The sequence below is a fragment of the Pongo pygmaeus genome, chromosome 4, assembly GCF_028885625.2.
Source record: "Pongo pygmaeus isolate AG05252 chromosome 4, NHGRI_mPonPyg2-v2.0_pri, whole genome shotgun sequence".
Lineage (NCBI taxonomy): Eukaryota > Metazoa > Chordata > Mammalia > Primates > Hominidae > Pongo > Pongo pygmaeus.
Window position 1 is genome coordinate 62,169,810 of NC_072377.2, and position 27,860 is coordinate 62,197,669.

Consider the following 27,860-nt stretch of genomic DNA (forward strand, 5'->3'; position numbering starts at 1 on the left):
GAATGACACATTTTAGATTTTTGAAAGACTCAGAAAATACAGAGCATGAATAGGTTGCTGATACCTTAATATTTGATTGACGTATGAAAACCCAAAGTCTGGGCTGTTTAATTAAAAATTTATAGATACTTTATGCTGAAATGGTTTTTGAAGTATACATGCTGTATATTACTACCATTTTTTAAGTTTCCATGTATTTTTCAGTAATTGGAACTTACATGGTAATGAATGTTTTTTTCTTTCAGGTATAAGAAGCTGCTGTCCCTCTTAACCTTTGCTTTGCAGTCCATTGATAATTCCCACTCAATGGTTGGCAAACTTTCCAGAAGGATCTACTTGAGTTCTGCAAGAATGGTTACTACAGTACCCCATGTGTTCTCAAAACTGTTAGAAATGCTGAGTGTTTCCAGTTCCACTCACTTCACCAGGATGCGTCGCCGTTTGATGGCTATTGCAGATGAGGTGGAGATTGCCGAAGCCATCCAGTTGGGTGTAGAAGACACTTTGGATGGTCAACAGGACAGCTTCTTGCAGGCATCTGTTCCCAGCAACTATCTGGAAACCACAGAGAACAATTCCCTTGAGTGCACAATCCGTTTAGAGAAAACTGGAAAAGGATTATGTGCTACAAAATTGAGTGCCAGTTCAGAGGAAATTTCTGAGAGACTGGCCAGCATTTCAGTAGGACCTTCTAGTTCAACAACAACAGAGCAACCAAAGCCAATGGTTCAAACAAAAGGCAGACCCCACAGTCAGTGTTTGAACTCCTCTCCTTTATCTCATCATTCCCAATTAATGTTTCCAGCCTTGTCAACCCCTTCTTCTTCGGCCCCATCTGTACCAGCTGGCACTGCAACAGATGTCTCTAAGCAGAGACTTCAGGGATTCGTTCCCTGCAGAATACCTTCTGCATCTCCTCAAACACAGCGCAAGTTTTCTCTACAATTCCACAGAAACTGTCCTGAAAACAAAGACTCAGATAAACTTTCCCCAGTCTTTACTCAGTCAAGACCCTTGCCCTCCAGTAACATACACAGGCCAAAGCCATCTCGACCTACCCCAGGTAATACAAGTAAACAGGGAGATCCCTCAAAAAATAGCATGACACTTGATCTGAACAGTAGTTCCAAATGTGATGACAGCTTTGGCTGTAGCAGCAATAGTAGTAATGCTGTTATACCCAGTGACGAGACAGTGTTCACCCCAGTAGAGGAGAAATGCAGATTAGATGTCAATACAGAGCTCAACTCCAGTATTGAGGACCTTCTTGAAGCATCTATGCCTTCAAGTGATACAACAGTAACTTTTAAGTCAGAAGTTGCTGTCCTGTCTCCTGAAAAGGCTGAAAACGATGATACCTACAAAGATGATGTGAATCATAATCAAAAGTGCAAAGAAAAGATGGAAGCTGAAGAAGAAGAAGCTTTAGCAATTGCCATGGCAATGTCAGCGTCTCAGGATGCCCTCCCCATAGTTCCTCAGCTGCAGGTTGAAAATGGAGAAGATATCATCATTATTCAACAGGATGTAAGTATAGATTCTTTAAGAGGTTAGAAAACTTCCTTGGGGCTGGGCACAGTGACTCATACCTGTAATTCCAGCACTTTGGGAGGCTGAGGCCGAAGGATTTCTTGAGCACAGAAGTTCGAAACTAGCCTGGTCAACAAAGCAAGACCCTGTCTCTACAAAAAATTTTAAAAATTAGCCAGGCATGATAGTGCACACCTGGGGTCCCAGCTACTCAGGAGGCTGAGGTGGGGAGGGTCACTTGAACTGGGAGTTTGAGGCTACAGTGAGCTGTGATTACACCATTGTACTCTAGCCTGAATGACAGAGCAAGACACTGTCTCACAGAGAGCTTCCTTGGACCATACTAAAATAAACCTAATTCAGAAATGCTGCTTCTGACATTTAGAAGCAGAGTTTTCCACATAAAATTACTACTTATACAACAGTAATGTTTGTACTGTTTAAACAGCAATAATTCTTGCCTGTGGGCATTTCCGGTTAATTGTATAATGGTGATCACTTTTGCATTTGCAGTCGGTCACAAATACCTTCCATTCAGAGGTCACATTTATAGGTGGTTTGGGAAGCCAGACTGAATAAGAATAATATCTTGCAGACTAATTTCACAAAATCTTACTCCTTTAACAGTAAAAAGATTGCTTTCGTTTAATATGTAGACACCAGAGACTCTCCCAGGACATACCAAAGCAAAACAACCGTATAGAGAAGACACTGAATGGCTGAAAGGTCAACAGATAGGCCTTGGAGCATTTTCTTCTTGTTATCAGGCTCAAGATGTGGGAACTGGGACTTTAATGGCTGTTAAACAGGTAAATATCTAGTGAGCATATAAATGAAATGATTCAAATCACAAAATGAAGCATGTTCAGTAAAAAGAATAAAGGATATGTCCACGTGTGTGTACTTCAGTTCTTTAAACTTTTAGAAACTTACGTTTCAAAGTAGATGTTTCTAAAGCACCAGAAACATCATGAATTCTGTTATTACTAAAAGTTGAGGCCACGCGTAATCCCAGCACTTCGGGAGGCCAAGGTGGTTGGATCATTTGATGTCAGGAGTTCAAGACCAGCCTGGCCAGCATGGTGAAACCCTACCTCTACTAAAAATACAAAAATTGGCCGGGCGTGGTGGTAGGCATCTGTAGTCTCAGCTACTCAGGAGGCTGAGACAGAAGAATTGCTTGAACTCAGGAGGTAGAGGTTGCAGTGAGCCGCGATCGCACCACTGTACTCCAGCCTGAGCGACAGAGCAAGACTGTCTCAAAAAAAATAAATAAAATAAAAGTTGAAGTATGATTATTGTAAGACTACAATATCAAGATGGGCCTTACAAAGGTTTTTTGGTTTTGCTTTTTGTAGGTAGTAGAGGTGTGGTTTTCAGGTACTACTTTCAACAGTGTACGGGTGCAGTGCCATCTTGGGGTTTCAGTGGTTTACTTTTTATAATGAGCATACTTAATCAGGATAGGAAAATTATTAAACTTTCATTTTTAAATCATCTTGATTCTTCTCCCATATTTGGGCTTTTCTCATCTTTACTCTGAGACTATTGGAATATTGACTATATCCCAATATTTTTGTCATTTTTCTGATGTTTACTGCTGCTTAAGCTAGATTCTTAGTGTTTAAAAGAGTTTGACTTGGGTTTTTTTAAAGTACATTGCATCCATGAGCATAAATGCCATCTGTTGCTAATAAAATGCTAGTTTGCATTTGTTAATTTTAGATCAGATTGCTAGTGAAAATATGCAAAACTTTGTGAACGTGTTTATTTGAAACAGGTGACTTATGTCAGAAACACATCTTCTGAGCAAGAAGAAGTAGTAGAAGCATTAAGAGAAGAGATAAGAATGATGAGCCATCTGAATCATCCAAACATCATTAGGATGTTGGGAGCCACGTGTGAGAAGAGCAATTACAATCTCTTCATTGAATGGATGGCAGGTATGTTAATGTTTTAAATTACAAAATAGTAGTACATGGATTTAACTTTCTGCAATTAAATTTAGGAAAAATCGGTTTAATTAAAATTTATTTTTATCAAATAGTTTGGGTTTCTAAAAACAAATCACCCCAGTATATTAGTATGAACCACAAATACTTCGTTTTGTATTTCATTTAATATAAATGAAATACTGACTACCTCTACCTTTTAAATTTTTCCAGTGTATTTTTAAATGATTGTGTAGCATTGTTGTTTTTAATACCTGATAGTATAAGATATGTCTATTTCCAGGTAGCCATGATAAATTGGACAGATGAGGAAGTGTTTTAACATAACAATATAAAAACAAAATTAACATATAACTTGAAAACTTATTACAAGTAAATGAGCACTGAAACATAAAGTTGAACCTTGTCATCTGCTGAAATAAATGAAGACTGAGTTTTATTTTGTATTATACAATGTATACAATAAAATTAATGACCTGATGTGATGAACAGGTTGTTTGGTTTAACTTCTTAGATTTGTGTGTGTATTTAAGAGTGCATTTCTCTTTACCAGTCAGTTCTTAAGTACATTATCTGTTGTTGGTCTTAATAAAGATTTACACTACAGTTGATAGGTTGACTACTATAAACACTTTTAAAAGCGGCTAAATTTGAGACATGTTCCAGGTCAGAGCTAGTAAATGGTAGGATATGAAGCCTAACTCTGGGTTTTCTGTTCCTCCTCCCATTCTTTCCACCTTTTACTACGTAATATGTTAACATTGTTTACTTTAGTCGTTAATAAAGTTGTTTTGTGTATTTTGAGAAGACAGAGAAGTGAATTGTACATTTCAGAAATAGTTTAATCCAAAACTGTTAACTTTTACAGCTTTCTGAAATCTTGACTCTCCAATAAACTGGTTCCCTGTGGGTTCCATGAAAATGTCTCCTAATTAGTAGGTTTTTGAGATGATACAGGAATATGTTAGTTTTGAAATGTTTTTCTTCTGTTTCAGATGTGAATGTGAGTTCATGCAGTGAAAACTTTAGAAACCAAAGTGTAATAAATACTTTTAATTCTGTCTTAAGTTTATGATAATTATTTCTATTGTCTTATAGGGGGATCGGTGGCTCATTTGCTGAGTAAATATGGAGCCTTCAAAGAATCAGTAGTTATTAACTACACTGAACAGTTACTTCGTGGCCTTTCATATCTCCATGAAAACCAAATCATTCACAGAGATGTCAAAGGTGGGAATTCTTTTAATTATTATCTAATGACAATAAAAAAATTAATTTTAAAATTTGGGGCCAGGCGCAGTGGCTCACACCTGTAATCCCAGTACTTTGGGAGGTGAAGGCAGGTGGATCACTTGAGGTCAGGAGTTCGAGACCAGCCTGGCCAACATGGTGAAACCCCGTCTGTACTAAAAATACAAAAAGTAACAGGGTAAGGTGGCGCATGCCTGTAATCCTGGCTATTTGGGAGGCTGAGACAGGAGAATCGCTTGAACCCAGAAGGCAGAGGTTGAAGTGAGCCGAGATCACACCACTGCACTCTAGCCTCGGTGACAGAGCGAGACTCTGTCTCAAAGAAGAAAAAAAAAATGGACCTTTGTTGATAGTTTCTAACTATGGGATTTTTTTTCTCTCAGTAATTCAGAATATTAGAACTGAAATGAGCCTTAGGGGTCATTTAATCTGCCTTCCTCGTTTAATAGAAAAGTACATTGAATACAAGAGAGGCTGTACCTTTTCTACAGTTTTATTGCTAGTTAATGGCAGAAAGTATACAATACAGGTCTCCAGATTCCCTGTCTTGGCCTTATGATACACTGACTCCCAGAAAGTTCCTTTTCCTGGTTTTATTTAGAATAATTGGGATATTGGGATATCATCAACTTCTTTTAAGAAAAATTCCTTCAAATCCTTTGTAGTTCCCATTCTTTTTCTTATCCTTTTCTTTTTTTTGGAGACAGGTTCTCTGTCACTCAGGCTGGAGTGCAGTGTTGCAAACTTGGCACACTGTAACTTTCATTTCCTGGGCTCAAGTGATCCTCCCACCTCAGCCTCCCAAGTAGCTAGGACAACAGGTGTGCACCACCATGCCTGGCTAATTTTTTATATTTTTTGTAGAGATGGGGTTTTGCCATGTTGCCCCCAGGCTAGTCTTGAACTCCTGGGCTCAAGCGATCCGCTTGCCTCAGCCTCCCACAGTGCTGAGATTACAGGCATGAGCCACCGTACCTGGCCTCAGTTTATTTTTCTCAAGAGCAAATTTGGTTTTCTGTCATTAGTCTTTTTAGCTAGTATTTGACATAATGTGTTGAAGTAATTTTATAACGTTTTAAATTAAGCTCTAATTATGAATTTAGCGTACGCTAGAGAGAGCTGTGTGCCTTTAGCAAGAATGAAGTGAAAGGAAAAGAGAATAACTGCACCTCTGACATGTAGTTCACTTCTTTCTTTTGTCATTGTCCTAGTTCATTAGTATTGTACTGGGTTTTTTATCTGTCCTTATTTTTGTTTTTAACATACAAGGTCATTTGCTGTGTTTGTTGACAGGTGCCAATTTGCTAATTGACAGCACTGGTCAGAGACTAAGAATTGCAGATTTTGGAGCTGCAGCCAGGTTGGCATCTAAAGGAACTGGTGCAGGAGAGTTTCAGGGACAATTACTGGGGACAATTGCATTTATGGCACCTGAGGTGAGAAGCATCTTTGAATGTGATGAAAGAAAATATTTTGGAGTTCTGTGTAACAGCATTATACTAAATTATCTTGCAGGTATCCAGTATGTACTTACCAACTAGAAGTCCATGGCCCTTAAAATACGGTTTTAATAATATCTTTCAGACCCTTATTCCCGACCTTTCTTTGCCTTGGCAATATTCAAAAAATAGGTTTTAATAGATTTGCTTAAGGGCTGTTACTAATAAAGGATTTTGGGGTAATTTATAGCAGTTGTTTTGTAAAACTCAAAGTGCCCATAACAAATTTTTAAAAATATTCTCTCTCTCTTCTAAAAGGAGATGAGCATACAGAGGCAGGTCCTGTCTGTAGTGGAAGGAGTTTAAGCATTGTTCTTCTGACTCAGCCTCTTCTGTCGTGTTCATAATGCTTCATGTTCATATGTAGTAATGATTTGTTGTCCTCTTGCCACATAGTTTGCTAAGAGCAAAATTCTGTGATGTGACTCTGCTTCAGAATCTCACAATTCTCCAAAATATTTTTGTGCTACCTGGAAAATTAAGCTCATTAATGAAATAAATTAGATATTAGGTAGTCCACAGAATTGCTGTTTGTACCAGTTTTCTCCCTAAAGTAAGAAAGTAGAATCTATAACTACAAAATGGCCTTCTCTTTTTCAAATGAGTCCTACTTCCAAATTAACTCTGATTTATTTTAGGTACTAAGAGGTCAACAGTATGGAAGGAGCTGTGATGTATGGAGTGTTGGCTGTGCTATTATAGAAATGGCTTGTGCAAAACCACCATGGAATGCAGAAAAACACTCCAATCATCTTGCTTTGATATTTAAGGTAATTGTGAGATAAAAATTACTTCTTTGTGCTAAAAGGAGTACAGCAGAATTTGGCAGGAGGCAAATTTTGATGGGTTCTCCCTAACAATCTAGCATGAAGGTAAATAAGTAGTCTGTATGTTTATTCAGAGAGGACTTGATATACAAGTTTTTTACTTTAAGATGGTGCAAAAGCAATACAAATTTGGTAAAAACCATACTTTGAATTTTGATTTTTTTCTGAGCTAGCAATATGTGCTATGATACACTCTGATGATGCCAGGCAGTGGCAGCGAGTCACAGCTCCCAGTCAGCCACACAGTCATGAGAGTAAACAACCAATACTCCATAGTGGACTGTGTTGTCAGATGATTTTGCTGAACAGTAGGCTAATGTAGGTATTACAAGCACATTCAAGGTAGGCCAGACTAAGCTATAATGTTTGGTAGGTTAGGTGTATTAACTGCATTTTCAACTTAAAATATCATCAACTTAAAAGGGGTTTATCACGACATAACCTCAGCATAAGTTGAAGAGCATCTGTGTATGTGTGTATTTCCAGGAGTTGATAACGTCAGTGGTGTTGTCAGTGTTAGTGACATACATAGTCACTTCTTGTTATTTGAGGTAGTTATGCTCTGTTAAGTTGCTACAAATATTGAGTTAGCAAATACTAAAACACTGCTCCTAGAAGAAATATGTAGTGCATTTATATGTATATGTATGTGTGTATATATATCCATCCATCACTTTAAAAACGTGAAATTCTTCATGCATTTTACATAATTCAAAAATTTTAAAATCTAATTTGCCATTTTCTTTTTGTTTGTTTGTTTTTTGTTTTTGTTTTTGAGACAGAGTCTCGCTGCAGTGCCCAGGCTGGAGTGCAATGGCACGATCTCAGCTCACTGTAGCCTCCGTTTCCCAGGTTCAGGCAATTCTCCTGCCTCAGCCTCCTGGGTAGCTGAGACTACAGGCACGCACCACCATGCCCAGCTAATTTTTGTATTTTTAGTAGAGACGGAGTTTCACCATATTGGCCAGGCTGGTCTCGAACTCCTGACCTCAAGCCCATCTCAGCCTCCCAAAGTACTGGGATTACAGGCATGAGCCACCACACCTGGCCTAATTTACTATTTTGTATATTTTAAAAATTCACACCCAAGTCAGTTCAGTCCTGTCTACCTTTCCTACCTTTTTATAACTCACAAATCCATTCTCTCCTTTTCCACCATAGAATAGGTAATGGTTGAGATTCTTAGCTTTTCAGTAGATGTGATGGTTGAAATCATGGGCTTTGGAGTCACACTGACCTAGTTTTAAACCCCAGCTCTACCCCTTAATGGCCATGTGATCATAGGAAAATTATTTTTTGTGTCTACCCTCCATTTTCTCATATGTAAAATTGGTGCAAGAACCCCATGAAGCATGTACTTCGTGGGATTACTATGAAGATAAACAAAATTACACCTAGGCCTTAGTCAAGCACTCAGCCCACACAGTCAGCTCCACCTGCTGTAACCTCCTCCAGTGCTCCCCACACTTATTATATAACCTCCTCAGTCACCTCTCTGACAATACCTGTTTCGCATTATCACCTCATTTCCTCTATTCTTTCAGACGTCCCATGTCCGTTCTCTATGTGGTTCAAATTCTTATTCTCTTTAAGGCCCACATTTTGTGCTTCTCCTGCTTGGACACCCCCTTTTTACTCCTTCCAGATTCTCATAGCATTTTAGTACATAGTTGTTTCTGACACTTTGTTTCTTGTCTGCTAGTTGTGTTCCTATCTTGCCTCCTTTTTCAAACTAAGTCTCCTTGAGGTCCATTCACATCTGATTCATTTTTTTCTTCCCAGAGTCTTATACAGAAGTTGCTCAATAAATACTCATGGCTAGGATCAATTTGAAAGTTCGATGTTATTTTAAGAGTTTTGGTGAGACCCTGGAAACAATTGTAAATAATTTTCAAATTGGCACAGTTCATATTTTAACAGATTTCATTGCATTCTCTTTCCTAGGTAGAGTTTAAAGAGAATTGTACTGTAACATTTTCAGTTTCCTTAACTTGGAGTAAATACTTTGAGGTCTTTGGAAGCACCCCAAAGCTTTCTCAAACACTTCCATACCCTGTTTATGGTAGTAAAATTGCTGTAGTGTGTTTTTTTAGAGAGTGATTTGGCAATATCTGCCAGAATTTTTAATGCACTTATTCTTTGACTCAGCTATGCCCATTGTTAGGAATTTACTCAAGATTACCTCTAGAAGTACCAAGTGCCAAGTTCAGGATTATTCACTCTACTCAAGAAAGTAATTAAATTATCCATACTATACAGAAATTAAACGAATATAAAGCTGTTGGTGTTGATTTACGAAGTGCTACAAGATACATTAATAAGTGAAAAGAGCAAGGTATATAAAGTGATCTTGGCCAAGCACAGTGGCTCATGCCTGTAATCCCAGCACTTTGGGAGGCTGAGGTGAGAACAAAACTTGAACCCAGGAGTTGGAGAGCAGCCTGGGCATAGCGAGAACCCATCTCTACCAAAAAAAAAAAAAAAATTAGCTGGGCATAGTGGCACACATCTGTGCTCCAAGGTAATCAGGAGGCTGAGGTGGGAGGATCTCTTGAGCCCAGGAGGTCAAAGCTGCAGTAAGCCATGTTCATACCACTGCACTTCAGCCTGGGTGACAGAGTGAGAGAGAGACCCTGTCTCTAAATTAAGTTTTCTCTTTTGTAGACATTTTAGAAAATCTTAAGTCTGTGAATATATTGGCCTTTTTTTCTCTCCACAAAACACACACACACACACACACAAATTGTCATCAGTAAGTTACATTTGGGGAGAAGGAAGAGGGACTTTCATTTTTTGTTTTGTATTTTTCCTTTTTGTGGTGTGTAAGATGTGTCTGTATCAGCTGAGTATATCATGATACAGGATCACAGACCTTAGAGGATTTTTCTTTATTTTACTTTGCATTTTTTAACCCAAAGCATTTATGAAATTACTGGGGTGGGGAAAAGAAAGAGTTTTCTTGTGATTAGGAGTGGGTAGGTGAGTTTAAAGTATTCAGACTTGATATTAGCCCTTTGTCAGATGAGTAGATTGCAAAAATTTTCTCCCATTCTGTAGGTTGCCTGTTCACTCTGATGGTAGTTTCTTTTGCTGTGCAGAAGCGCTTTAGTTTAATTAGATTCCATCTGTCAATTTTGGCTTTTGTTGCCATTGCTTTTGGTGTTTTAGACATGAAGTCCTTGCCCATGCCTATGTCCTGAATGGTATTGCCTAGGTTTTTTCTAGGGTTTTTATGGTTTTAGGTCTAACATTTAAGTCTTTAATCCATCTTGAATTAATTTTTGTATAAGGTGTAAGGAAGGGATCCAGTTTCAGCTTTCTACATATGGCTAGCCAGTTTTCCCAGCACCATTTCTTAAATAGGGAATCCTTTCCCCATTTCTTGTTTTTCTCAGGTTTGTCAAAGATCAGATGGTTGTAGATGTGTGGGATTATTTCTGAGGGCTCTATTCTGTTCCATTGGTCTATATTTCTGTTTTGGCACCATGCTGTTTTGGTTACTGTAGCCTTGAAGTATATAGTTTGAAGTCAGGTAGCGTGATGCCTCCAGCTTTGTTCTTTTGGCTTGGGATTGACTTGGCAATATGGGCTTTTTTTTGGTTCCATATGAACTTAAGTAGTTTTTTCCAATTCTGTGAAGAAAGTCATTGGTAGCTTGATGGGGATAGCATTGAATGTATAAATTATCTTCGGCAGTGTGGCCATTTTCATGATATCGATTCTTCCTATCCATGAGCATGGAATGTTCTTCCATTTGTTTGTGTCCTCTTTTATTTCTTTGAGCAGTGGTTCTTGAAGAGGTCCTTCACATCCCTTGTAAGTTGGAATCCTAGGTATTTTATTCTCTTTTGAAGCAATTGTGAATGGGAGTTCACTCATGATTTGGCTCTCTGTCTGTTATTGGTGTATAAGAATGCTTGTGATTTTTGCACATTGATTTTGTATCCTGAGACTTTGCTGAAGTTGCTTATCAGCTTAATGAAACTGAAGAATGCTAAAGACAAGAAGTAACCAAAGAGAAAAGACAAATTACAAGAAAAAAAATTGATAACAATTGTATAGATGACAGAATACAGCAGCAACAAGAGAATTCAAAAGACAAATTGTACCTTCTAGTGATTGAAATAAAATAACAGTTAACCTGGGATTTCATAGCTAGCTAAATGATCATCAAAAAATAAGAATGAAATAGAGATATTTTCAGACACATGAGAATTGTGGAAGTTTACCTTCATCAGACACTCACCGAAAAATATTATTTTTAGGAATGCATTTCAAGAAGAAGAAAATTGATTCCACAAATAGGCAGATATGCAAGAAAGACACTGTCTGTGCCTGGAGTCAGCTCTGATTCATAATGGGTGCTCAAAAATTGTTTGTTAGAAAACTAATACATTATTTTTATATATGACTTGAAATTAAAATATGGTTATTGCAGCACAAATTTTAGAATGTAAAGAGTGTATCACAATTTAAAAATAATTATCAGATTTTGAATTTTTTTAGAAAAACTACAAATAAGACAAAATAAAATTTTTTTTCCAAAAAAAAAGTATTCAGACTTAAAACTTTTTCATAAAAAAGTCATTCTTCATAGTGTATTTGATACTAAGTATCAGAATTTGTCCAACATGGAAGGGAAAAAACAATGCAGTTGTGTTTTCTGTGTATTAAATTGACTGTTCAGTTTTATTCTTTCTTAATCTAAATAGCTCTCTATGCTGAAGAAATAGAAAACGTGCAGTAAGAACAAACCATCTCGGAGACTGAATATGAGGACAGCAGAATTCATTTGAGTGAATACTTTATCTTCCTGAACATTTTGATGTACTTAGCCTTGTTGATGTAAATAATAAGGAATAGGATATATTTGATCAAATCCTAAAATCCTAAAATTTGAAAGATTGTTAGAGAAAACCATCCAGTGGATGAATTTTTTCATAGACTTTTTGATAGCAGAAAATCCTCCCACTTCTGCTTCAGTTCCTCTGTGTTCAGGATGTAAATGTAAGGGTTATGAGGTCTATGCACATGTGTTTCTGTATCAGAAATTCCAGTTGTGCAAAGCTTCAACACTCTGGCTTTTTCTCCACAGATTGCTAGCGCAACTACTGCTCCATCGATCCCTTCACATTTGTCTCCTGGTTTACGAGATGTGGCTCTTCGTTGTTTAGAACTTCAACCTCAGGACAGACCTCCATCAAGAGAGCTACTGAAGCATCCAGTCTTTCGTACTATGTGGTAGCCAATTATGCAGATCAACTACAATAGAAACAGGATGCTCAACAAGACAAAAAAACTTGTGGGGAACCACATTGATATTCTACTGGCCATGATGCCACTGAACAGCTATGAACGAGGCCAGTGGGGAACCCTTACCTAAGTATGTGGTTGACAAATCATGATCTGTACCTAAGCTCAGTATGCAAAAGCCCACAACTAGTGCAGAAACTGTAAACCGTGCCTTTCAAAGAACTGGCCCTAGGTGAACAGGAAAACAATGAAGTTTGCATGACTAAATTGCAGAAGCATAATTTTATTTTTTTGGAGCACTTTTTCAGCAATATTAGCGGCTGAGGGGCTCAGGATCTATTTTAATATTTCAATTATTCTTCCATTTCATATAGTGATCACAAGCAGGGGGTTCTGCAATTCCGTTCAAATTTTTTGTCACTGGCTATAAAATCAGTATCTGCCTCTTTTAGGTCAGAGTATGCTATGAGTAGCAATACATACATATATTTTTAAAAGTTGATACTTCTTTATGACCCACAGTTGACCTTTATTTTCTTAAATACCAGGGCAATTGTGGCTCATTGTGCATTTTACTGTTGGCCCATTCATTTCGTTTTTAGAAATTATGGTTTTGTATTTTCATTTTTATTTACATTCATTTTTGTTTTTTCAGGGAAAGGTGATCTTTTTTTCAAACCAGAAAAAAAAAGAACTAGATATGAAGTAGAGTTCATTAAATATCTTGCTACTGTCAGAGTTTTTAAAATACAGACTTAATTTTGTTTTTTTAAATTGGAATACAATAAAGTACTACCTACATTTGGGTCAGTCACCACTCTTATTGTGCAGGTTAAGTACAAGTTAACTAAAAATTAACTGTCCTCTCTGATGCAACTCACAACCAAGATCAAGATTACCTTAAAATTTATTTGAATTTTTTAGATGTTTTGGTTGTCAAACTGTAGGAAACTTCACAACATTTAAGTCTTACTCTGTATGTAACAATCCATCATTCACCTTCACTACTGGTAATAACATATAGCTGCCATTTTCCTTTTACCATGCATCATCTCTTTACAGTAGGCCTGGCAGATCACTTTTTAAAAAGATTATTCAACTACCAATCAGTAATGTTTTTAAACAGTACATTTGCTTTGAACTTGGAAAATGTGTTCAGAAAGAAAAATAGAATTGAATTTCATTTATACACTATTTCCTTGGAGTTTGCACAGTTACCTCACAGTTTTAGTCTGGAGTTAAATTCAGATGCATGGAATCCTGAAGGAAAATGGTAGCTTTTTAATCTTTGTGTGTGTGTGAGTCTTTTAAATCAAGTACTGATTAACTATCAAATACAACTTTGAGATTTTAGTTTTAACTCTTCAGAAGCCAGTGTGAAACAGAATTGGTTATTCTCAAAGACTCAGGATAAACTAAATAAGCTATATAGAGTACATTTAAAATGTACAACACAAATTGGAAATAAAATAAGTTACAAGATAAGTTTACAGGGATGTATTGCTTATAATTTTTAAAAGGCAGTTTGTTTTTTATGTGAATATGTTTCTTAGTGAAATTTTACATTCCTTTGTTTTGAAGATTGGCGATATTTGAAGAGTTAAAAATAGTACAGAAATGTGAAGTTTGGTAGCTCTAAATGTGTCGTACTTGACTTTCTTTATTTTGGTTTTTTTTTTGATTACTTAGAATTTTCACAATTCTAATAAGATTGTTTCCAAGTCTCTCATGTGCAAGCTTTAAAGGATGCACTCTTGCCATTTTATGTACTGGAAGATCATTGGTCAGATGAATACTGTGTCTGACAAAAATGTAAACTGTATAAACTGAGGAACCTCAGCTAATCAGTATTACTTTGTAGATCACCATGCCCACCACATTTCAAACTCAAACTATCTGTAGATTTCAAAATCCATTGTGTTTGAGTTTGTTTGCAGTTCCCTCAGCTTGCTGGTAATTGTGGTGTTTTGTTTTTTGTTTTGTTTTCGATGCAAATGTGATGTAATATTCTTATTTTCTTTGGATCAAAGCTGGACTGGAAATTGTATCGTGTAATTATTTTTGTGTTCTTAATGTTATTTGGTACTCAAGTTGTAAATAACGTCTACTACTGTTTATTCCAGTTTCTACTACCTCAGGTGTCTTATAGATTTTTCTTCTACCAAAGTTCACTTTCACAATGAAATTATATTTGCTGTGTGACTATGATTCCTAAGATTTCCAGGGCTTAAGGGCTAACTTCTATTAGCACCTTACTGTGTAAGCAAATGTTACAAAAAAAAAAAAAATCTCTGGGTTAAGAAAATTTGGCTTAAATGTATCCTTTGTTATTTTAAATATATTGAGATATTTTAATTAAAATTTTTACCCCATTGAACCGATTTTATAGTATTTGTACCTATTTTGGTGTTTTTGTCTTTATAGTAAATAAAAGTTTTTGAACAAATGTTGTTACTTTTATTTATTTTGAAATAATTTCATACTTATATAAAAGTTGCAAGAATACCACAGAGAACTTCTGTATACCCTTCACTCAAAGACCCCAGTCAGGTTTCGCCAGCTGCCCATTTATGTCCTTTATAGCAAGAGGATTCAAACCAGGATCACAAGTTGCTCTCAGTTGTCATGTTTCTTCAGTCTCATTGAATAGTTCTTCCTTGACCTTAATGGCCTTAATTTTTTAAAGATTTCAGATTATTGTTTTATAGAAGCCCCTCAAATTGAGTTTGTGTGGTGCTGCTTCTTGATTAGATTCAGAGTATGCAGTTTTGGCAGGAACATCACAGAGGTGATGCTGTGCTCCTCTCGGTGTGTCATGTCAGGAGGCATACAGGTCGTTTGCCCCGTCACTGGTGATAACTGATAGTAACACTGTATAGTTACTCTTTCCTTTTATAATTAAAATCCACCTTTATAATTGAAAGTATTCTTTGGGGGTGATATTTGAGACTACATAAATATGATGTTTCTTGCCCAGTTTTAACTCTCTGCTCTTAGCTTTTTTGCCTGAATATATTACTTTGATGGTTGCCAAATGGTGATGTAGTTCCTTCACTTTTTCTTTGCAACATTTTGCTGTAAAGAAGAGCTTTCCCTTCTCCCATTTATTTATCATGTATTACCATATATTCGCTCAACTTGTTGCGGATTTGCCCAGTGGGAATGTCTGAGAGCTAGCTTCTCTATCCTTGGCAAGCCACCGTTATTTTTTGAACACTTCCATACTTTCAGCCCCGTCTAACGCAATGTCTGCTTTGGCCCTGGGATCAGCCATTTTCCCAAAGAGCCCTGATTCCTTTGATCGAGAGTGGTATTTTTAAAACCAACATCTGGGTGCTAGATAGGCTCAATTCTACTGGGTATCACCGTCCCTTGGCTCTCTTGGTAGAGCTAGAATGTATATATGAATATGCACAGTTCTGTGCACACTTGGAAAATATGCATACGTATACCTACCTACATACACACATAAAAACCATGAGCTCACACCAACCTTCCAATTGCAATCCAACACCAACAGGGTTCATTCAAGCTTTCCCTTTATCCAAATTTGTAACTTTCTTCTCAGGCAGTGAGAATCTTGACTCCGATTATTCCCAACATATTGATTTACTTGCTTAATTCTTCCTCATCTCCCTCCCCCATGTAACCAATCTCCATGCAAGATGGTTAATGTTGCTGAGTTCAGAAGCCATTTTGTTTCTCTACATTGGTTTCAAGTTTCTGTATAATTTGATGTGTTTTGTTGTTGTTGTTTTTTTTTTTTTTGAGACAGTCTAGCTCTGTTGTCCACGTTGAAGTGCAGTGGCACAATCTCAGCTCACTAAAGGCTCTGCCTCCCAGGTTCAAAGGTTTCTCCTGCCTCAGCCTCCCGAGTAGCTGGGATTACAGGTGGATACCACCATGCCTGTCTAATTTTTGTATTTTTAGTAGAGACAAGTTTTCACCATGTTGGCCAGGCTGGTCTCGAATTCCTGACCTCAGGTGAACCACCTGCCTCGGCCTCCCAAAGTATAATTTGATTTTAAATGTACGTCTTTTAAATAGGTTTTGGGTAGTTTTGCAAAAGGGTACATTTCTGTCACTTAAGAAAAATATTAAGTTGGAGAAAAGTTTTTTTTCCAGATGAAGTAATAGAATCAATTCTATTGCTCCTTAATTCTATTTAAATGATATTAATAATTTTATAAAATGGGTGACAGTCTTCATGTCAGAAACCAGAAAAATGTTGGGGTATTGTGCTCATAAAATGCCGATGATTGCATTTATGAGCTGATATAAGTCATTTGTTAGAAAACAATGCATGAAATAACTACAGTGAGGGAAAACTGACTAATGGAAACTTATACAAATTGCTGTCTTTCTATGTCATGACATGGTTTGGCCGTCCTAAATTATACTATAAGCATAAATGCCAGGTTGAGCTGTGATTAAAAAGGAAAGTATGGGCCTCTTAAAGTAGGTAATGATGGATGCAGTGACTACAGGACCTGAGATACAACCTGGGTTAAATCTGGTTCTGCCACTTACCTGCTACGTGACCCCCATTTTGACTTTCTGAACCTCCATTTCTGCATCTATAAAATGAAAGTGACAGTGTCGTGAGAAGTAAGAGCCTATATAAATGGCCTAGAATAGGACCTGGCATGTAGTGAATGCACAATGTGTTTTTGTGAATGAATGACCCAAAGGTCACAGACTCAAACCACCCATGGGACTAGATCCCCAGCAAGGCTTGTGGCAGACCTAAGAGTTTGCGTCAAGTTCATGTTCAAGGGAGGTCATAGTTACCATGTCAGAATGAAAGCCCAGTATTGTCAAATCCTCTAAATTTTCAAGAGAAGCTGGAAATCTCGATTTTAGGTGCAATTCCCTGATGTTTAAACATTAAAAACTAATTTAAATCCTTATTAAGAACTATAAAAACTATTTGGGCTAGACTACTGGCCTGTGGCTGACTACCTTTTGACCTCTGATCTGTGCCCAGGCTTAGAAAACAAAAAACGTAGAAAATTAGACGGGAATCTCAGCTTTGGGAAATTGGATCTAAGACTTTTGTCTTTTTTTTTTTTTTTTTTGAGACAGAGTCTCACTCTGTGACCAGGCTGGAGTGCAGTGGTGTGATCTCGGCTCACTGCAACCTCCAACTCCCTGGTTTAAGTGATTTTCCTGTCTCGGCCTCCCGAGTAGCTGGGATTACAGGCACGCGCCACCACGCCCAGCTAATTTTTTTGTATTTTTAGTAGAGACGGGGTTTCACCATGTTGGCCAGGATGGTCTCGATCTCCTGAAGTCGTGATCTGCCCACTTCAGCCTCCCAAAGTGCTGGGGTTATAGGCGTGAGCCACCATTCCTGGCCAAGACTTTTGTCTTCTAAGATGTGAGATGAACAAAAGTGGAGATGCTGATTATAGATGCTAGAGAGCTTACCTCTGAAGAGAAAATTAATGTCTTAACTACACACACTAATGTGAAATGCTTAACCACTGCAGCTCAAGTATCATGTTACAAAATATTAATATGCATATGTAGCATTCAAATATGTTATCAATGTTAGAGTTAACTTTGTAGGTTTTATTTTGCAATAGATAACTGTCTGCACAATCTGTTACCAAAAGAACTCCATCGATGACTGAAGCCAGTCTCATTAGTTGGTATGCAACCTGACATCTCTATACCCCATGCCTCATGGCCCTAGGTTGTAACTTATCAGATCTGTAGAGGTAAAACCAGCCTAAGTTGATGTGGCAAGGGATAAATCCTTCATGCCCCAAAATTCTTTTTCCCACAATGCTGAGATTCCTGTTAGAGTTTATTTTTGAGATAACTAAGTGATAGCTTCCCTTAAGGTCAATTTGCTTAATAAGATTTCTCAACATCTATGTAGACATACTGAGAGGATGAGGGTTGTAACTAGGGTGAAATGGAGAGAAAGGATAGGAGGAGAAATAAAAAGATGGGGAGATAATGAAAAATCTTTGGCAGAGAGTGGCATGACGATATTTGTGCGTTAGAAAGAGCACCCTTGCAGTATCTTGAAGAAAGAATTACATGGGCCAATACAAAAGGCAGGGAGAAAGTCAGAAGGCAATTGCAGTATCCAGAACCTAGGTGAAGGTAGCATCATGGGAATGAGGATGAAGAGACAAATCTGAGCGATATTAAACAGCAGAATTGAAAGATTGTAGAAATGATCTTGGGGGAAGGGTATGCGGAGGATGGAGAATGACATCGAGGATGCGTCTGCTATCCAGGCTTGGTCACCTGTGTGAACGCTGGTGCCATTACTGATACAAGGAAATCACAGGGGGAGTAGATTGGAGGACAAGATGTGCTTTGGACATGTTAAGATATTCGAGTTGCCTGGAGGATATCCAAGTACAAGTTTCCAGTAATACTGTATATGCACATCAGTACCTCCAGAGATACTTTGGTTGCAAATAATAAATGTGCAAGCTATTGACATACAAATGGTCACTGAAGCGATTGATATATCATTTAGGGTTGTACTCAGCTGCATGTAAAAGTGACTGGATTACATAGCCTACAAATGAGAGAAGGTAAGCAGGTCAGGGCTGGTGTATTAGGCCTAGGGTGTCATCGATGTTGCCATGCTTTATCTTTCCGCTCCACTCTTCTTAGCATGAGGCTTTCATCCTCAGGCTCCAACTCTGATCTCCAATCTACAATCAGGGAAAGAAAAAGGAGAATAAAAAGGCAGTGCCTGTGTCAGGAAGACACAAACTTTCCTAAAAATGCTTACGAGATTTTCACTCACATTTCATTTGACTAGAACTCCCTAGCTATAAGGAAGTCTGAGAAGAATGGACATCAAGCAGGCAACTCTACAGCATCTACCACAATGAGTCACAAGGGAAACGGGGGAGAATACTCAGGAGAATATGTTCAGTGAGAAAAAACCAAGACCAGAACCCTGATGAAGACCAAGATTTAAGGCTTAGACAAGAAGCAGAATAGATAAAGGAGACAAGAGCTCATCTTCAGAAACTAGAAATGCACAGGGTCAGGGAAATCAAGAGAGGAGAATGTTTTAAAGAAAGGTCAGTAATTTCAAAAACCACAGACGTCAGGTAAGATGAGAACTTAAGTCTCACAAGGTGAATGTCAAGGACCATTCCAGTGAAGCCGACTGGAAGGAAACATGATCGTAGCTGGGCAAGCATGGTCATGGAGATGATGTGCATAACCTACTTTGTCCAGAAGTCTGTCTAGGAGCAAAAGTGAAGGGAACAACGTGGAAGAATTATTTGGCCAATTATGCAACATCCAGAAGAGGGCAGCAGAGTAAAACTTTTCTTTAATTTGCACTGACTGCCAGATATCTGAAAATCAAAGTTTATCTCACCCCTTCCTCAGGAATAGAGCAGAAATCTCAGTGTTCCCCCTTAGAATACTGAAAAAAAAACTGAAAACAATCACTAAGAGTTGCATTTTTCCATTCTAAAACCTAGATTCTATGCTTATCTATTGCATAACAGGGTGTTCCTAGTCCTTCTACCCCCTTCTAACAGTCTACAACAAAAGGAGAGGCTGTAGCAAGATACTTGATGCCCTTTCCTGGTCTCTTGTTCTCAGAACCACTCTACACTCAGCTGTCAGGGTCATCCATCCATCCATTCATCCATCCATCCATCCATCCATCCATCCATCTATCCGTCCATCCATCCATCCATATCCATCCATGCATCTATCCATCCATGCATCCTGCCAACTACTGTTCCTCTGAGCTTTTCAAACTCTATTTCCAGCTAGTACTCTGCTACTAGAACATTCAATGACTACTGCTGACTACCTCAAATGTCCATGTTTTTTAATGGTCTGACGTTATTCTGCCTAAATCTTTATTTCTTACTATCCGTAATACAAAATTTCTGTTCCTCTGAGCTTTTCAAACTCTATTTCCAGCTAGTACTCTGCTACTAGAACATTCAACGACTACTGCTGACTACCTCAAATGTCCATGTTTTTTAATGGTCTGACCTTATTCTGCCTAAATCTTTATTTCTTACTATCCGTAATACAAAATTTCTGTTCTACTCCTTTCATTACATTCCTGCTCTCTGAATCCATTGTGTTCCACCCCACCTCTGCACCTTCCCTCACACCAGTGGTTTTCAAACTTTTTGTTCTCAGAGCAGTCAAGAAGTGCTGCCACAGAATCTTCCAGTTGATTCCCAAGACTGCCAAAACTAGCTGGTGTACTACATACCTATATGGGGCATGCTGCACAGTATAGTCCTAATAGATTTGTATATTTATTACATTTTTTTACAGTCGATGGCAGTAAAGTGGCCAAAGGAAAAGGTGCCTTTTGCTAATTCATACAAAGACTAGCAGAGATCATTTTCTCCTCCTTTTTATGCAATATTTTAGGTCCTGCAGCACAAAATTATTTTAAAATACTTTGTCTAATATCACCAATATGTAACATACTATTATAATTCATAGAATTGGTATTAACTACAACATTCAATGAAGTGTCACATACTTCTCAAAATTTTGAATCACAATATGTGGTTCTAACACTCAATCTCCCAAATATTTTTGTCTTCAGACCCCACTACACTTTTAAAAATGATCAGAAGCCCCCAAGGACCTTTTGTTCATGTGGTTAATAGCTGCTATTTACTGTATCAATATTAAAATTGATAAATATATAAAAATGCATTAATTCACTAGAAATAACTATTAAAACTTATTACATGTTAAATCATATAACATATCTTTATGAAAAATAGCTATACTTCCCCCCAAAAAAATAGGAGAGTGGCATGTTTTATATTTTTTAAAAATCTATATAATTTTTTTTTTTTGAGAGGGAGTCTCACTCTGTCACCCGGACAAGAGTGCAGTGGCGCCATCTCAGCTCACTGCAACCTCTGCCTCGCAGGTTCAAGCAATTCTCATGCCTCAGCCTCCCGAGTAGCTGGGATTACAGGCACCCACCACCACGCCCAGCTAATTTTTATATTTTTAATAGTGACAGGTTTTCACCATGTTGGCCAGGCTGGTCTCGAACTCCTGACCTCAAGGGATTCACCTGCCTTGGCCTCCCAAAGTGCTGGGATTACAGGCATGAGCCACTGTGCCTGGCCAAATCTATATAATTTCTAACTTAATAAAAGGCAGTTGGATCCTCATATCTGTTTGTGCATTCAATCTGTTGTTTTATCACACATCATGTAACCTCTGGAAACTCCACTGTACCCTCAAGAAAGAATGAGAGTAAAGACAAATACATCTTAGTATGATTAAGAAAATAATTTTGACCTCATAGAGCCCAGAAAAAATCCTAGGGACCCCCAGGGTCCCCAGGCCACATTTGAGAATTGCTGGCTTCTGTTAATCCCTTCCACTTCTCTTCTACTTATTTCTCCTTGAAGCACTCTCCAACTCCAGTAGCTCACACTGAAATTCTATAGTAATTAATATTTAATTTTTAGAAATTATATGTTTTCCCAAATAGACTGTAATCTTTTAAAGTTGTACCTAGGCATACAGTTTTCAATGAATAAATATTTGCCAGGTATGTTACCCACATTAGACTACATAGCTATTCAAATAGCCTAAAGAATATCTGCTATCTCTAAATATTATCTCTCTTCCAGCACAGAATTGTGAAATCAAAGTTGTGTCTGCTACTTCCTCTGTCCCCCGACACCCAGTAAACACACACACACACACACACCACATTTCCTTCTCTGTGTTGGGTCATTCCCATCAACACACAAATATGCTATGAGATCTTTTATCTTACTGAATTATTCTCTGCCTTTGGCTCCATTTCTCTTCCTCTCTTTCCATAAAATTTACTGAAAGAGACACACACACTTGTTTCCCATTCCTTGCCTCACATTTGCTTCTCAACGCACTCAAACACACTCAAACCTATCACCAAAACTGCTTTTGACCAAGTTATGAGGGGTCTGCATTTATTGACAGGTGACTTCATGGTCACTGCACAATCTCTGTTCTTTGACATCTCCCTTTTCTTCCTAGGTGATCTCATCCAGTGCTCTGGCTAAAGACTCTATCATCAGCTATGGCTTCGGAGCTCCAGATGTGAGAATATTCAACTAGATACTTGACATTTCTTGGAGGCATTTCAAAACTTCACCTTCCCATATCCAATCCATTGGCAAGTCCTGTGAGTTCCTCCAAAATAGAATCCTAATCCATCCACCCTCTCCATCTCCACAGTTACCATTCTAGTCTAAGCTACCATCATCTCTGCCTAAACTACTGTATTCGCCTCCTAATTGGCCTTACCGGTGTGGTGATTGCCCACCTTTTCACCACATGATATCCAAAGTGATCTTTTTAAAACATGAATCAGATCCTATTACCCTCCTGCTTAAAACCCTCCAGTGGCTTCCCATTACACTAAGAATCCCAACTCCTCACCAGGACCTACAGGACTTGGCATCTTCTCTTTCTCCCTGACTTCATCTTTCCCTTTTTCTTACTTACCCTGTTCCATAACCTTATTTTCCCTGCTTGAACATGTGAAGCTCCTCCCCACCCATGCTTGTCCATTTGCATTGCAATAAGGAATACCTGAGGCTGAATAATTTATAAAGAAAAGAGGTTTATTTTGCCTCACAGTTCTGCCAACTGTATGAAAAGTGTGGCGCTGGAGCATCTGCTCCTGGTGAGGCCTCAGGAAGCTTCCAATCATAGCCAAAGGCAAAGGGGGAGCTGGTGTATCACATACAGAGAGACAGAGCAAGGGAGAGAGGAGATGCCAGGCTCTTTTCAACAACCAGCTCTCACATGAACTCACACAGCAAGAATTCACTCATTGAGGTGAGGACAGCACCAGGCCATAGGTGAGGGATCTGCCCTCATGACCCAAACACCTCCCACTAGGCACATCTCCAACACTGGAGGTCACATTTTAACATGAGATTTGGAGGGAAAAAAACATCCAAACCATATCACTACCTCAGTGCCTTTGCATTTCCCATTGGGAGAATCTCCCCATGGATATTTTCAAGTTTGTTGCCTTCTTATCATTCAGGTCTCAGCCATTCATGTCATCACCCTATCAAAAATTGATACCCCTAATCCCACACCATGTGACCCACATAAAGAGAGTGGGGTCCCAGCAGGAAACAGATAACACATGCAAATTAAGACATTTGAAAATAATTGTGTAACAGCATGGATGGAATGAAGGGAAACCACAAGGATATTATATAGAACTGTGGAGTTGGCAATAATAGGGTGCTGTTACCATCCATAGGCCTGAATGAAACCCGGAAACACAGAAGACTACATGGAGAGGACCTTAGGTTGGAATACAGCCAGTACACAGAGACCAGCACCTCACTCTCCTCTCTCCTTGCAGTTTCCTGCCAGTGCTCTCCACTGGTTGAATCCACTTGGAAGCAGGAAGATGAGGGACCTTGTTGATGTGCAAGCCAGTCAATACCCCAGGGTGTGGACAGTGGATCTGGACAGGCTACGTAAGATATCCAGCCCACTCTCTTCTCATTATCCTGCCTTATTTTCTTTATGGCATTAATCACTGTCTGACATTATTTATGTGTTTACTTAGTATCTGCCTCCTGCACTAGAGCTCGGGACATAATAGAAGTTCAATAAATTATTTAAAAATCAAGTTAATCTCATTTTGAACTCTGGAAGTTACAATCTGTCCAGGCATACATGCCTTATTTATACATATTTAGGACACTGATGTTAAAGATGATTTTACCAGCCAGGTGCAGTGCCTCACGTCTGTAATCTCAGCACTTTGGGAGGCCAACACAGGAGGACTGATTGAGCTCAGGAGTTCAAGACAAGCCTGGGCAACATAGTGAGACCCCATCTCTACAAAATTAAAAATTAAAAAATTAGCCAGGCATGGTGGTGCATGCCTGTAATCCTGGCTACTTGGGGAGGATAAGGAGGGAGGATTGCTTGAACCCAAGAGTTTGGAGGCTGCAGTGAGCTATACCCTGTCTCAAAAAAGAACATTTTTCCTACACAGTAGTTTTGTGATTTATAGCATAAATGGGTTTTAAATGGAAAACACAGCACATACATTCTTATATTCAATTGGGTAGAGTATTTGGGGAAACTGGAAACAACAGGAAGTGGGAAAAAGAGTCAGAAGAAGAGGGTAATTTTGGATAGCAGCATATCTCCGTGCCCATCATGGCCAATCTTTTGCTTGCTATCTATGATATATTATAAAACTGTCTGTCAAATTGTCATTCTTCATTCATCTGTATTTAAAATGTTATGTAAATCAATAAAGACAGATGATTTAAAAGACACTATGAACCAATGACCTACTTAATATTTATAGAACACTAAACCCAACAACTACAGAATACACATTCCTTTCAACTGAACATGGTATATTCACCAAGATAGAGTGCATGCTGGGACATAAAACAAGTCAATAAATTTAAAAGAATTGAAATCATTCATGTTTTCTGACACAACAGAATTAAACTAAACACCAGTTACAATAAGATATCTAGAAATCCAAAATATTTGGAAATTAAAAACACATTTCTAAATATTTCATGGATTAAAAACATAAATCACAAAGAAATTTAAAAAATATTTTGTATTGAATGATAATGAAAACACAACATATCAAAATTCCTGAGATTTGGCTATAGTAATGTTTGGAAGGATAGTTATAACTTTAGATGCTTCTATAGAAATGAAGGAAAGACCAAAATCAGTGACCTAATATTCTATTCTAAGAAACCAGAAAAAGAAGAGAAAAATAAACCCACTGTAAGTAGAAAACATAAAATAATAAAGATAAAAATATGACTGGTCAGGGTGACTTATGCCTGTAATTCCAATGATTTGGGAGGCATAGGCAGTTGGGTCACTTGGGGACCAGTTCAGGCAACATAGTGAGACCCCATCACTAAAAATAAAAAAAGAGAGAAAAAAGATAAGAACAGAGGTCAACAAAATAAAAAATAAGCAGAGAAAAGTAATAAAGCCAAAAGCTGTTTCTTTGAAAAGATTGACAAACCCTCAATTACAATGACGAAGAAGAGAACACAAATCACCAAAATCAGGAACAAAAATGGGCTATTACAACAGATCATACAGACATTAAAAGGCTAGTAAGACAGTATTTATAAACAACTTTATATCAAGATATTTGACAACTTAGACAAAATGAACAAATTCCATAAAAATATAACTTACCAAACAACACAAGATGAAACAGACATTATGAATAGCCCTATATCTTTAAAATAAGTTGAACTTATTATCAAAGAAAATTACAAGCCCAGATGTTTTCACAGGCAAATTCTATCTAAAACATTTTAGAACATACCTCAAAATAAATGTGGGATGACAATAGCATATATTAAAACCTACAGGATCTGACCAAAGAGGTACTCATAACTGAGTAGTTATGTCAGAAATCCAACGACGGGTCAACATTTGACAATGTGTCATCATTCACTACATGAATAAATGAATAGAAAATATATGGTCATCTCAATAAATAGAGAAAAGCATTTGATATTTATCATTCATTTAAAATTTAAAACAAAAATTTTTGGAAAGTCAAAAATAGAACTTTAAAAAACTTCATAAAGTATACCTACTAGAAAATTACAGTACATATTAAACTTGAAGGCAAAACCTCAAAAATAGAAGAATGCAGTAGACTTACACAAACCAATATGGGTAGATCTTCAAGATGCATTTTTGAGGAAATCAAAGTTGTGGATCCTTATAGTATTTTAACAATACTCACACAAAATACTATGTATTTTCTATAAAAACATACGCAGATATGTAAATACATAAAAATAAAACTGGCAGAAAACACACCCATCTGATAACTTCTGAGAAGCACCAAGGACCAGGATTGGTGGAAGTACAAGGTACAGTGTTTGGTTAAGGGTGACTTGAGCTTTAGCTACCATGTTTCTATTTGTATAACTTTAGATGCTTCCATTAGAAAAGAAGAAAAGATTAAAATTAGTGACCTAATAACCTACTTTAAGAAACTAGAAAAAGAAGGTTTTCATGAATTACTTAGCTAACCAAAATTTAATTTTAATACCATAAATATAAAAAACCCTGTAAAAATATACAAAAACTGATTTTTTTTCCTTTTTTTAGACAAGTACATTACCATAGGTAAAGATTAAACTAGTTCTTTTGGGTTCTTTGTTAAGTTTGGAGACTATAACGAAACTTTCTTCTATGCCACTTATTAATACATCCTGGAACTGAATTGACTCCATTTAGCAAGTCAGGTAAATCTAGATTATGCCAAATTATCAAACAAACACAGAGTCTGAGAGAAAAGCCTCCAGAGTTTGCTAACATTCTATATGATATGAATGAAATAGAGATATTGGTAGATACTCTGTCTTTCTTTCTTTCAGAATAGAACAAATTAGTCCTGCAGCTACTGGCGATTGGCTGATTTTTTTTTTCTTTTTTTTTTGAGACGGAATCTCACTCTGTCACCCAGGCTGGAGTGCAGTGGCGGATCTCGGCTCACTGCAACCTCCGTCTCCCGGGTTCAAGCGATTCTTCTGCCTCAGCTTCCTGAGTAGCTGGGACTACAGGTACGTGCCACCAACGCCCGGCTAATTTTTGTATTTTTTTTTTTTTAGTAGAGACCGGGTTTCGCCATGTTGGCCAGATTGGTCCCGAACTCCTGACCTCAGGTGATCCACCCGCCTCGGCCTCCCAAAGTGTTGGAATTACAGGCGTGAGCCACTGCGCCCGGCCTTGGCTGAGTTTTTATTAGATCTGAGCCGTTCAATTTCAACAGTTTAGGATCCAACCTCACTCTCAGGCAAAGAATAGAAGAAATGATACCAACGTATTTATCTGTCAATAAACACTTGGTGATTTGAATACGGTTAAGGGATTCCTGTAGTTTGCCCCCCTTAAAACTGAACTTTGTCCAAACCTGTTCTAAATATGTGTGTGCGTGTGCATGCATCTGGGTGTTTGGGAGGAGCAGTCGTAAAGGTCCTTTTAAATTTCACCTATAGGGGGACTACTTCCCACCTCATCCTATGAAGTCAACATTAGCCTAAATACCAAAGCCAGATTAAGACACTACAAGAAAACTACAGAACAATATCTCTCACGAACACAGATGCAGAACTTCTAGACAAAACTTTTCCAAATTGAATCCAAGAACATATTAAAAGGACAAAAGCATCTCAGTGGTTGCTTGGGGACTGGGGGAGGGGCTGGATCCCTATCTTGGTTGTGGTGTCGAAAACCTATCAAATTGTTCACTTTAAATATGTGCAGTTTATTGTATCCCAACCATTCCTCAACAAAGCTGTTTTTCAGAAACATTTGTCCATGTAGTTTTGCCTTTGAATGGTTGGGTCAATGAAGAGAAAAACGAGTGAAAACAGGGAATCATGACATTTTGTTTTTTTACGTGTAAATATTCGCAAAACGCCCAAACTGGTAACTTTGGGAACACGGGTTCACGCAGAAGGGCTGCTGTCTGGGGAGGACTGAAACTCGGGTTCCCGAAGTCGGGCTGCTCT

The 27,860-nt window shown here is 37.8% G+C and overlaps 1 protein-coding gene across 1 annotated transcript in view; it reads left to right on the forward strand.

Annotated features, from left to right (window-relative positions):
* MAP3K1 (mitogen-activated protein kinase kinase kinase 1) overlaps window positions 1-14,758 on the forward strand; it is an 80,927-nt gene extending 66,169 nt beyond the window's left edge. Inside the window, exons 14-20 of the mRNA XM_054487739.2 lie at window positions 246-1,527; window positions 2,187-2,339; window positions 3,311-3,473; window positions 4,581-4,712; window positions 6,027-6,169; window positions 6,871-7,002; window positions 12,155-14,758. Of these exons, the coding sequence (XP_054343714.1) occupies window positions 246-1,527; window positions 2,187-2,339; window positions 3,311-3,473; window positions 4,581-4,712; window positions 6,027-6,169; window positions 6,871-7,002; window positions 12,155-12,304 (2,155 nt within the window). The 3' untranslated portion in view covers window positions 12,305-14,758. The remainder of the gene's footprint in view (window positions 1-245; window positions 1,528-2,186; window positions 2,340-3,310; window positions 3,474-4,580; window positions 4,713-6,026; window positions 6,170-6,870; window positions 7,003-12,154) is intronic.
* The last annotated feature ends 13,102 nt before the right edge of the window (window positions 14,759-27,860 follow it).